General features: G+C 46.4%; 1 protein-coding gene across 2 annotated transcripts in view; it reads right to left on the bottom strand.

Moving 5' to 3' along the window:
• KCNN4 (potassium calcium-activated channel subfamily N member 4) overlaps positions 1 to 8,571 on the bottom strand; it is an 87,013-nt gene extending 78,442 nt beyond the window's left edge. Inside the window, exon 1 of one of the 2 annotated variants that reach the window (XM_073570630.1) lies at positions 7,934 to 8,571. In XM_073570630.1, the coding sequence (XP_073426731.1) occupies positions 7,934 to 8,224 (291 nt within the window). In that variant the 5' untranslated portion in view covers positions 8,225 to 8,571. The remainder of the gene's footprint in view (positions 1 to 7,933) is intronic. The other variant, XM_073570631.1, reaches the window with a different exon arrangement.
• Positions 8,572 to 12,903: the final 4,332 nt, after the last annotated feature.

The following is a 12,903-nucleotide window of genomic DNA, read 5'->3' as shown; positions in this document are numbered from 1 at the left end:
TGTTATTAGTTTGGTGACCGGACCAGAAGGTGTAAGTACTTAGTATTAGTTATTATTCTGTATATATGTATAATATGTGTGACAGGAGAGAATGAGCGGCTGGACCAGTGTTCATTATATAGATTATTTTTCTTGCTGATATTTTTGTTTTGTTTCTGTTATTATTATTGTTATGGTTTTCATTTTTATAATAAAAGATCTACAGGATGTAACTCAGGATCAGTAAAGTAATGTATGTACACAGCGACTCCACCAGTAGAATAGTGAGTGCAGCTCTAGAGTATAATATAGGATGTAACTCAGGATCAGTAATGTAATGTATGTACACAGTGACTGCACTGGCAGAATAGTGAGTGCAGCTCTGGAGTATAATACATGAGGTAACAGGATCAGTAATGTAATGTATGTACACAGTGACTGCACCAGCAGAATTGTGTGTCCAGCTCTGGAGTATAATACAGGATGTAACTCAGGATCAGTAGAGGATCAGTAATGTAATGTATGTACACAGTGACTGCACCAGCAGAGTAGTGAGTGCAGCTCTGGAGTATAATACAGGATGTAACTCAAGATCAGTAGAAGATCACTAATGTAATGTATGTACACAGTGACTGCACCATCAGAATAGTGAGTGCAGCTCTGAAGTATAATACAGGATCTAACTCAGGATCAGTACAGGATCAGTAGTGTAATGTATGTACACAGTGACTGCACCATCAGAATAGTGAGTGCAGCTCTGGAGTATAATACAGGATGTAACTCAGGATAAGTAATGTAATGTATGTACACAGTGACTGCACCAGCAGAATAGTGAGTGCAGCTCTGGGGTATAATACAGGATGTAACTTAGGATCAGTAATGTAATGTATGTACACAGTGACTGCACCAGCAGATTAGTGAGTGCAGCTCTGGGGTATAATACAGGATGTAACTCAGGATCAGTACAGGATCAGTAATGTATGTACACAGTGACTGCACCAGCAGAACAGTGAGTGCAGCTCTGGAGTATAATACAGGATGTAACTCAGGATCAGTAATGTAATGTATGTACACAGTGACTGTACCAGCAGAATAGTGAGTGCAGCTCTGGAGTATAATACAGGATATAACTCAGGATCAGTAATGTATGTACACAGTGACTGCACCAGCAGAACAGTGAGTGCAGCTCTGGAGTATAATACAGGATGTAACTCAGGATCAGTAATGTAATGTATGTACACAGTGACTGTACCAGCAGAATAGTGAGTGCAGCTCTGGAGTATAATACAGGATATAACTCAGGATCAGTAATGTATGTACACAGTGACTGCACCAGCAGAATAGTGAGTGCAGCTCTGGGGTATAATACAGGATGTAACTCAGGATCAGTAATGTAATGTATGTACACAGTGACTGCACCAGCAGATTAGTGAGTGCAGCTCTGGGGTATAATACAGGATGTAACTCAGGATCAGTACAGGATCAGTAATGTATGTACACAGTGACTGCACCAGCAGAACAGTGAGTGCAGCTCTGGAGTATAATACAGGATGTAACTCAGGATCAGTAATGTAATGTATGTACACAGTGACTGTACCAGCAGAATAGTGAGTGCAGCTCTGGAGTGTAATACAGGATATAACTCAGGATCAGTAATGTATGTACACAGTGACTGCACCAGCAGAATAATGAGTGCAGCTCTGGGGTATAATACAGGATGTAACTCAGGATAAGTACAGCATTAGCAATAGATGTCGTCATTGACAGAATAGTGTGTGGTTGTTTTTTATGCAGTAGTTTTCATTACTGTCTTTAATGTCTGGAAATCCCGTCATCCACAGACAATCACCACCATTGTAGCCCCTCTGTATATGACACTGTGCAGCTGCCTCATAACCTCTTGTGCTGCCGTCCCCTTCTGATGTCAGTTCCCATTGTTGCTCCTGAAGTCGCAGGCAGTCAGTGAGCGGCAGGATTTCGGGCAGTACAATGGTGAGTGTGTGCAGTGCTTTCCTCCGCCGTCCTATTTGTGTATATTGATCGGCTGATTTAGCGCTTGGGATTTGCACCTACTCTCTGCCTATGCTGGAGACGAGAGCCAGCACCGCACTATATTACTAATTAGCAGTCAGGATTCGCTTCCTTTTATCCCAAGTCTATTCAGACTCGCAGAGGACGATACATCAGGGTGACAGACCTTATTATAGGCCCCATGAAGATCCCGGTTGGGGGAATAGGACAAGTTCATACATTGTGCAGAGCAGAATCCTTTGTACTGAACTTTGGGAAGTAACTGCCCCGATCAGCACCACTGATTTACGGCTTGTCAAAAAATGGAGTAATGCTTTCCTTGTAGAGACCGTCAACCAGACAATGCTCCCTGGGAAAACAATTATGCAAATGAGCTCTCCTCCTGCAGATAGAATAGCTTTCTCTCTCTGGCGCCACCTTCCGGAGATTCCCTATAACAAGCCTTGGAACATGGCCGAGGAACTGGAACAAAACCAAAGTCTCCTCCAGATAACTACTGCTGAGCTCAGGGGGTCCAGGTGCTCAAACCCCCATGGATCATCCACTCAACAGCATCCACATCTCTGGGGGATCCAGGTGCTAAGACCCCCATGGGTCACCCACCAAACAGCATGCACATCTCTGGGGGGTCCAGGTGCTCAGACCCCCATGGATCACCAAGCCAAGAGCATGCACATCTCTGGTGCGGGTCCAGGTAATAAGACCTCCATGGATCACCCACCAAACACCATGCACATCTCTGGGGGGTCCAGGTAATAAGACCTCCATGGATCACCCACCAAACACCATGCACATCTCTGGGGGGTCCAGGTAATAAGACCTCCATGGATCACCCACCCAAGAGCATGCACATCTCTGGGGGGTCCAGGTAATAAGACCTCCATGGATCACTCACCCAAGAGCATGCACATCTCTGGGGGGTCCAGGTAATAAGACCTCCATGGATCACCCACCCAAGAGCATGCACATCTCTGGGGGGTCCAGGTAATAAGACCTCCATGGATCACCCACCCAAGAGCATGCACATCTCTGGGGGGTCCAGGTAATAAGACCCCGATGGCTCACCCACCCAAAGGCATGCACATCTCATGGGAGGGTCCACATGATAAAACCCCATGGATCACCCACCCACCACCCAAGAGCATACACATCTCTGGTGGGGGGTCCAGGTGCTAAGACCCCCATGGATCACCCGCTGAACAGCATGCACATCTCTGGGGGTCCAGGTGTTAAGATCCTCATGGATCACCCACTCAAGAGCATGCACATCTCTGGGGGGACCAGGTGCTAAGACCCCCATGGATCACCCACCCAAAAGCATGCACATCTCTGGGGGGGGGTCCAGGTGATACAACCCCCTTGGATCACCCACTCAAGAGCATACACATCTCTGGTGGGGGTCCTGGTGCTAAGACCCCCATGGATCACCCACCGAACAGCATGCACATCTCTGAGAGGTCCAGGTAATAAGACCCTCATGGATCACACACTCAAGAGCATGCACATTTCTGGGGGGTCCAGATGCTAAGACCCCCATGGATCACCCACCTAAAACCATGCACATCTCTGGGGTGGGTCCAGGTGATACGACCCCCATAGATCACCCACCCAAAACCATGCACATCTCTGGGGGTCCAGATAATAAGACACCCATGGATCACCCACCCAAGAGCATGCACATCTCTGGGGGGTCCAGGTAATAAGACCTCCATGGATCACTCACCCAAGAGCATGCACATCTCTGGGGGGTCCAGGTAATAAGACCTCCATGGATCACCCACCCAAGAGCATGCACATCTCTGGGGGGTCCAGGTAATAAGACCTCCATGGATCACCCACCCAAGAGCATGCACATCTCTGGGGGGTCCAGGTAATAAGACCCCGATGGCTCACCCACCCAAAGGCATGCACATCTCAGGGGAGGGTCCACATGATAAAACCCCATGGATCACCCACCCACCACCCAAGAGCATACACATCTCTGGTGGGGGGTCCAGGTGCTAAGACCCCCATGGATCACCCGCTGAACAGCATGCACATCTCTGGGGGTCCAGGTGTTAAGATCCTCATGGATCACCCACTCAAGAGCATGCACATCTCTGGGGGGACCAGGTGCTAAGACCCCCATGGATCACCCACCCAAAAGCATGCACATCTCTGGGGGGGGTCCAGGTGATACAACCCCCTTGGATCACCCACTCAAGAGCATACACATCTCTGGTGGGGGTCCTGGTGCTAAGACCCCCATGGATCACCCACCGAACAGCATGCACATCTCTGAGAGGTCCAGGTAATAAGACCCTCATGGATCACACACTCAAGAGCATGCACATTTCTGGGGGGTCCAGATGCTAAGACCCCCATGGATCACCCACCTAAAACCATGCACATCTCTGGGGTGGGTCCAGGTGATACGACCCCCATAGATCACCCACCCAAAACCATGCACATCTCTGGGGGTCCAGATAATAAGACACCCATGGATCACCCACCCAAAACCATGCACATCTCTGGGTGGTCCAGGTAATAAGACACCCATGGATCATCCACTCAAGAGCATGCACATCTCTGGGGGGTCCAGGAAATAAGACCCCATAGATCACCCACCTAAAAGCATGCACATCTCTGGGGGGGTCCAGGTGATACGACCCCCATGGATCACCCACCCAAAAGCATGCACATCTCTGGGGTGGTTCCAGGTGATAAGACCCCCATAGATCACCCACCCAAAACCATGCACATCTCTGGGGGGGTCCAGGTAATAAGACACCCATGGACCACCCACCCAAGAGCACGCATATCTCTGGAAGGTCCAGGTGCTAAGACCCCCATGGATCACCCACCCAAGAACATGCACATAGTGATCTATACAAAGTCCATAAATCATTTGAGAATTTCCACCTATTGATTTGAGCGGTCGGTGGGGGTCTCAGAATTCGGACCCCCACTGATCAACACACAGTACTTAATGGGGGCAACAACATATCAAAACTTTGGTAAAAGTTTAGATACACTTCAAAGGGAACCTGTCACCTAGTGTTTGAGCTATGAGCTGCAAAAAGGTGACAGGTTCCCTTTAAAGAAAGTATTATCATTTTTTTTTTTAACAAATGTGATTTTTTTCACTTTATATAAAGACTTATGCAAAAGTCCTAATTTTTCAAGATATATGTGGCCCTTAGAGGGGTCCCTTGAGACCCCGCAGCGTGCGATGCGCACGGACGAGGCGTATTAGCGGCTGTCGTCCACAATAAAAAATATCAAAGCACGGAAATGTCACCACAAACTGGGAAGAAATGTCCGTGCTCAGGGCACAAGACGTGACGGAAGGAGCAGAAAGTCAGCGTGCCAGGACGCCATCAGCAAGAACAATGCCGAACAGCCGGTAGATTTATGTAGAGATGTAGCAGAGCCGACTGTGCTGTTTCTTCTGTGACTTTATGTGTTCGAGAAATGCAACAGTCTAATGCATAAAAACAAAATTTCAGTCTCGTGCCGAATGACAAACTCCAAAAAGACTCGGTCTGTAAATCTTTTTTTGGAGTTTGACATTTGGCACGTCTCTGAATTTTCGCTGCCTCTTCAGTGGGCTTTTTTTTGTGTGAAAAGACACTTGGAATAGAGAGATGAAGCGCTGATGTAGCAGAGCCGAGTTTGCGCTCACTATTTCCTCTCCTTTACCCAAATAACACACTCAGCACTGCTACACCAGATTGAATTCTTTAGTCTGTCCGTCAGGTCATGCGTGTCGTTCTTTTTTTTTCATTGCAGAATACTCTCCCGCTCGGCTCTGCTACATCATCAAGAATGACCTGACGCTACAGCAAGCACCTGAAATAATGGCGGCCTCCAAAAAAAACACTCAGTTGAACTGAGCGTCTAAGAAAATCGCTAAAATAGCAATTCCTCAAGATATTAACTCTCCCGAGTCATATTTCAGAAGCACTGCACTGGTAATAAAACCACTTTGGGAAATTGCTTATATGGTAATTCCATAATACTGTTACTAACATTGCTCTAAACAGTTTGAGGTTAGACAGAATTCTCACAATAAAGGATATCCTACCCAGCTGGTCATTTCTGTGCCCCTCCGAGGAGCTGTACCTGTAATAATATCATATTAGGAAATTGCTTAAAAGGCAATTCCATAATATTTTATTGAAGTTAGACAGAGAACACTGAATACAAAATGTCGTACCCAGGTGTAACCCTTTACATCATTTTAGGAAATTACTTATAAGGTAATTGAATAATATTCTTAAAGTTGCTCAGAACAATTGGAGGTTGGACACCATACAGGATATGGACCCAGCTGGTGGCTCCTGCGAAACTCATAATAACTGTGTATTCCTAATAACATCATTACAGGCAATTGCTTATAAGGTAATTCCATAACTTCATTAATAAAGTAGCAATGGTCAATTTTAAGCAAGACAGCGTACATAGAGTACAGGACATCATACCCAGCGAGTCACTCTTCTCTCCCGTCCCTTGTGTGAATAGTAAAATCATATTAGGAAATCGCTTAAAAAGCAATTCCATGACATTATTAAGAAGGTTTCTCTAAGCTGTTTAAAGTCAGAAATAAAAAACAGGATAAAGGAAAATGTATCCAACTGGATGTTTCTGTGCTATTTCATCGAGGTGTACTTGTAATAACATTATTCTTAGGGAATTGCTTATAAGACAACTCCATAATATCATTATTACAGTTGCTCTGAGCAGTTTTAGGTTAGGCAGAACATACAGATTACAGGATATCATATCCAGATGGTCACTCTTCTCGCTGTCCCTTAGGGGAGTTGTACCAATAGTACCATCATATTAGGAGATCCCTTATAAGGCAATTCCATAATGTCATTAATAAAGCAGCTCTGAGAAATTTTAAGTAAGACAGAATACAGAATATTGTACCCAGCAGGTCACTCTTCTCTCTGTCCAACATAGTAACATGATATTAGGAAACTGCTTATAAGGCAATTCCATAACATCATTAACAAAAGTTTCTCTGAGCAGTTTTAAGTCAGACAGTAAAAACAGTGTTAAGGAAATGGTACCCATCTGGTCGCTCCTCTTCCTCTCTAGGGCGCTGTACCTTGTACATCATATAAAGAAATCGCTTACAAGGTAATTCCATAATGTCATTCTTATAGTAGCTCCGAGGAGTTTGAAACTAGACAAAATATACTGGATATTGTACCCAGCCGATCGCTCCTGTGCCCCTTTGCGGAGCTGTAACCAGTAGTAACATCATCTTAGGAAATCGCTTATGAGACAACTCCATAATATTATGATTACAGTTGCTCTGAGCAGTTTTATGCTAGTTAGAATGCAATGAATACAGGATATCGCACGCAGCTGTTCGTTCCCGCTTCCTTTCAGAGATCTGTACCCCGTAACAACATGGTATTAAGAAATTGCTTACAAGGCAATTCCATAAAATCATTAATAAAGTGGCTCTGAGCAGTTTGAGGCAGGAACGAATACACAGGATATTGTGCCTGGCTGATCGCTCCTGCGACCGTTTCATGGAGCTTTAACCTGTAATAACATATTAGGAAATCGCTTATGAGACAACTCCATAAAATCATTAATACAGTTGCTCTGAGCAGTTTGAGGCAGGAACGAATACACAGGATATTGTACCCAGCTTATTGCTCCTGTGCCCCTTCACTGAGCTGTAACCTGTAATAACATCATATTGGGAAATCCCTTACAAGGCAATTCCATAAAATGATTAATAAAGTGTGTCTCCTTTCCTGACATCCTTAAGAGGATCAGTGAGTGTGAATGGTGCCCTGTTGAGCCTGGAGGCATATGGATCTCCATCGATCACAACTTCTGACTTGTGAAAAGTTTGGTGAAGGTGCAGCCGGACCTGTGGCGAAACGTTCCTTCATCAGGGGGGCAAACGTTCTCTTACCTGGCAGTTGGCGAAGCGCAGCAGTTCGGTATGTATGACCATGAGCACGATGCCCAGCAGCGCCAAGAACAGAATCCAGGCGGACAGCTTCTTCTTCTGCTCTACCAGCACTTTCCTCTTCTTCAGCTTCCTCAGGTTCTCGGAGGCAGGTTGCCGGAGGAGGTCCACCTTGGCTTTGGAGCTGAGGATGGAGATCTCGATGAGCTCCTTGGTCTGCATGTTGGTGCGGGCTCTTTCCCCTCGGGATGCAGGAAGGCATGTTGTAAACAGGGGCCAGCCGCTCCTTCCCATGTGCAGCCTTGGCAGCGTCTCCTGAGCCCCGGCCCAGTCCGGCTACTAGAGACAGCGAAGGAAACCGCAGTTTCCTGTGTTCTCGCTTGGCAAAAGGGAGGGGAAAATCGACTCCGAACTCCGACCACTTGTTACCTGCCTCCTCTTCCCACCAAAAAAAAAATCCTTGAAATTTGGGAAAATTTTGAAAACTTTTTTAAACTTTTCTAAACTTTTTTCCGCTCTAACTTTTCTTCATTTTGCCGCTGGTCAAAAGTTTCCAAAACTTTTTAGAACTTTTTAACTGTTTCCGCTCCGCCTCGCCAGCTCTCGCTTTACCTCTATCTCGCTGACTCTCTGGCGTATTCGCCCTGTAATATATCTTATTTGTTTAGCTGCAGGCGATGGGAGGGGAGAAGGAGGCGGCACACACACACACACACACACACACAAAAAGTTGCAATACTGAGGTTTATTGTGTTCTTATAGAGGGTGATAAATGGATGCAGGAGCTGTTCTAGAGGCTGGAGATGGTGGCCGCAGAGCAATGCTATGTGACAGGACCCGGGCATCCTATACTCGTTACACGGTCAAGGTCTGCTAGTAAGGGCTCGTTCACACAGCCCTTTTTTCGGTCCGAGTACGATCCAACAAAACATCAAGGGGATAATAGCAGATATACATTTCGGGTTTTTTTTTCTGGAAGCGTCCCCTCCTTTACAAGCGAGTTTAATACAATTTTCTATGGCCGTCCGTTAATCCAGATTGTTTGATAATCCGGCACCTATCAGAACCCAGCAACCTTGATTTAAAGGGATTTTACCGTTGTTTTATTTTAAAATTTGTTAAAATCATTTCAGATTTTGATGAACGTCGTTTTTTTTTTTTTTTGTAAATTTGATGGTCTCAAAAGTGATTTTTTTTCCCCCCCTTAGAGAATAGGTTAAAAAAATGAGGTTGTCCACAGTGCCATCTAGTGAAATTGCAGTAGATTGCATGTGTAAGGGGAAGGAACTAACTAGGCATGTCTCCTCTGTAAAGGGTCCGGAACAGTCGGGGCTGTCGCCTATATTGTGGGGTAGAAAGCTTGAGACTCCAGATCACACTCTGTGTTTGAGAAAAGGGGGTGTGGCTAAGCGGACAGAGCTGCAGCACATGTGTGACCAGACAGTTTGGGCGGGAATTTTAGGCGCACAGGACGCCTGTGAGGTAAGACCAGCTGAGAGGGGTCTGGGCAGAGCAGAGCCTGGGACGTCAGAGCGCTTTGACAGGAGACCGTTGACTGGGTACCGCTCAGACACCGCTGTCCCAGCCGACATCATTGTCCTCACTGAGACCGCTGACACAGCCGACAATGCTGCCACAGTCGCCCCCGCTGACAGTACTGACCGTGAGAGACAAGGTCTGTGAACGGGACTAGGCGTGTGCCGATTCCGCACAGCGAACAGGGCTTCCCATTGTAAACTATGTTTGGGCAGTGCTGCAAATCTCTGTAGTGTTGAGACACTCACAGCTGAGGATAAGGACGTATCCCTCTTCATCACCTCATCTGCTGGACCCAAGACCAGCATCAGGATCCCGAGGATTCGCCGCCATCGTCAGGACCACGGGAGGACTCCCCCAATGTCTAAAGATACTATATAATTTACTGCAGGATTGTGACAGACCCCACTGCAACGCAATCTAGGCAGCACCAGTCACAGAGGCGCCTGAGTGAGAAGTTATATTTTATTGTATATTCAGCTTTACTTGTCCCTGTTCCTTAAGTTATCCCCATTAGCCCGTTGCTGTATTAGGCAATATTATCCCTCCGTTTCCTCCCTGCGTGGAGTTTCTACTGTATAATAAACCCTTTTCACCCTTGGTCTGTGTACAGTCCATTACTGCAACCAACGTGCCTGCAGTCTCCTCACACATGTAAGGGTTAAACTAGGGAGTATACTAAATAGATGGAAGTGGAGCAGAGATTTGTTGGCTCCGTGCTCCACCATTGTGTTCAATTGTATCTTTGTCCTGAGGAATGTTACGATATCCAAGGCCTACTCGAGAAACCAGGACCAGAGGAAAGATTCAAGAAGAGGACCTCTCATGTGGTGCCAAATGCAAAAAGAAGCCATCAGGAGCCACGCGAAGGACCGTTCAGGGGCTGCAGAAACAGAACAGGGGGGTAATAGGGTTAAGTATTTTTTAGATTTGCTCTATGAGGTCTCGAGATTCCATGCAATATAAATCTTGTTCCAAATTTGAACTTTGGCAGATGCCGCTCATCACTGCCACTAAATAATTCAGGCTCCCAGACCAGATCCCCTAAACAAATACAAAGCATAGACCTAATACTTGAACAAATTAAGACCTCAGAGCATTTCTCCTAAATGATTACAGACCCCCAAACCATAAGCAATTAAGGCCCCCATTCCGGACCCTGTAACTGAATATAGACCACAGACTAGATGCCCTGATTATTGACAGTCCTCAGACCAGAATTTCTGAACAAATATAGACCTCAGAGATCCTGAAAAATTACAGACAGCAGACCAGACCCTTGCACAAATAACTCCAGAGTAGATCCCCTAAATGATTACAAACCCCAAAGCACAACCAGTAAACAATTATGGCCCCCATACCGGACCCCTAAACCAATAGAGACTTTAGACCTCTTTATTGATTACAATCCTCGGACCAGACCCACTGAACAAATATAGATCCCAGACAATCCTCTAAACATATACAGAACCAAAACCAGACCCTGAACAATTACAGTATCCAGACAAGACCCTCTAAAGAAATACAGATCACTGAACAATTACATTACCCAGTCAAGACCCTTTAAACCAGTGGTTCCCAAACTCCAGTCCTCGCGGACACCAACAGGTCATGTTTTCATGATTTCCATAGTGTTACACATGTGATAGAATTCCTGATGCCTTGATGATACTTCCATCACCTGTGAAATACTAAGGAAATCCTAAAAACATGACCTGTTGGGGTCCGCGAGGACTGGAGTTTGGGAACCACTCTAAACAATACAGACCCAAAACCAGACCCTGAAAAATTACAGTGTCCAGACAAGACCCACTAAACAAATACAGACCCCTGAACAATTACAGTATCCAGACAAGACCCTCTAAACAGATATAGACCCCTGAACAATTACAGTATCCAGATAAGACCCTCAAAAAACAAAAACATATCCAAAACCAGACACCTGAACAATTACAGTACACATAAAAAGCCCCTCCAAACAAATATAGACCCCTGAACAATTACATTACCCAAACCAGACCCTCTAAACAATTACAGTACCCAGACAAAGCCCTCTAAACAAATACAGATCCCAGACCAGACACCTGAATAAAAAACTAAGCTGAGACCCCTGAACAAATACAGACCCCAGGCTAGAATATCTAAATGATTACAGACCCCAAACTACAACCAGTAAACATTAGTCCTCTCATACCAGACCCCAAACCAATATAGGCTCCAGACTAGACACCTGATTGAATACAGTACTCAGACTAGACCCTCTGAACCAATATAGACCCCAGACAAAATCTTCTGAATAAATACAGAAGCTAGGCTAGACCCCCTGAACAGTTACAGTCCCCAGACAATCTAATCAAATATAGACCCAGGTCAGACCCCCTGAACACACAACGACCAGATTCCCTGAATAAGTACAGATCCCAGACCAGACCCATTTTGTGCCCCTTAAGGGACTATTGTTATGGTAGATAAGTGCTGTAGGTGCAGTTGTGGGGAAGGTGACTTGACGGACGGACTTGACTGAAGGAAGAAGTGACGGTTTGTGCACTATAGATGGATATTGGCAATGACAGAAGGGAAACAGCTGGGGAAGATGGAAAAGGAGTGCAGTACCTAGATTTGACCACAAGATGGCGGGGGGAGTGTAGTTCAGGACTTGACAGCAGCTTAGGGCTATATAAACCGCTTAGTCATGGGGGCAGGGAGATAGGAACCCAGGAGGGAAATTCCCGAGGAAGGGGATAAATAGGACAGGACAGGGTTCCAGGCTAGGCTAGTCCCGGGAGGAGCTCAGGAGGAGAAGACTCAGTAGAGAGGACAGACGACGGTGGAGAGCTCGACCAGGGGACTGATAGGAAGAGACAGTCAGGGGGGTGGCCCTGACACGAAGAAACGCAGGACAGACGAGGCCCCGGGGGTACCGATTGGACGACGACCTCAGACTGGTGAAGTGCTGGTGGTAGATAGGCCTAGGGCAGCCCCAGCAAAAGATCTGTGAGGAACGTCACTACGACTGAAGGAAGGTGAAGGTACCCGGACCTGAATACGGAGAGCTGTAAAGATGCTGCGGTGTATGGCTATGGTCCGGTCCCTTACCACATTTGGCGTAGTCGGCAGGATCGCCGCCGCCAATACTACAACTTCAGCGGCAAGTCTGCGACAGGAGAACTACCAGGGGTCGAGTTGCTTTACTTGTGGATTACAAAGTCTGGACTGTGGTTCGCTGGCTTTTCTCGAGCAGAACCGGAAAAGGAAAATTTTGCAAAATGGTGCCCAAGTGGAATGCGAATTGGGACTGTGTTTGGAGCCAACAAAAGAAAACCCGAAAGAGACTCTGTGCCCCTGCAACGCTGGTGACCTGCAAGCAGGAGTGGGTTGGCGCTGAAGTGGATTACCCGGGGTGGCCGCTGGAGGAACTGTTGCCGGCCGTCCCTGCG

The sequence above is a fragment of the Dendrobates tinctorius genome, unplaced genomic scaffold, assembly GCF_039654945.1.
Source record: "Dendrobates tinctorius isolate UK_male_01 unplaced genomic scaffold, ASM3965494v1 ptg000028l, whole genome shotgun sequence".
Taxonomy (NCBI): domain Eukaryota; kingdom Metazoa; phylum Chordata; class Amphibia; order Anura; family Dendrobatidae; genus Dendrobates; species Dendrobates tinctorius.
This window is presented reverse-complemented; position numbering and strand designations above follow the sequence as displayed.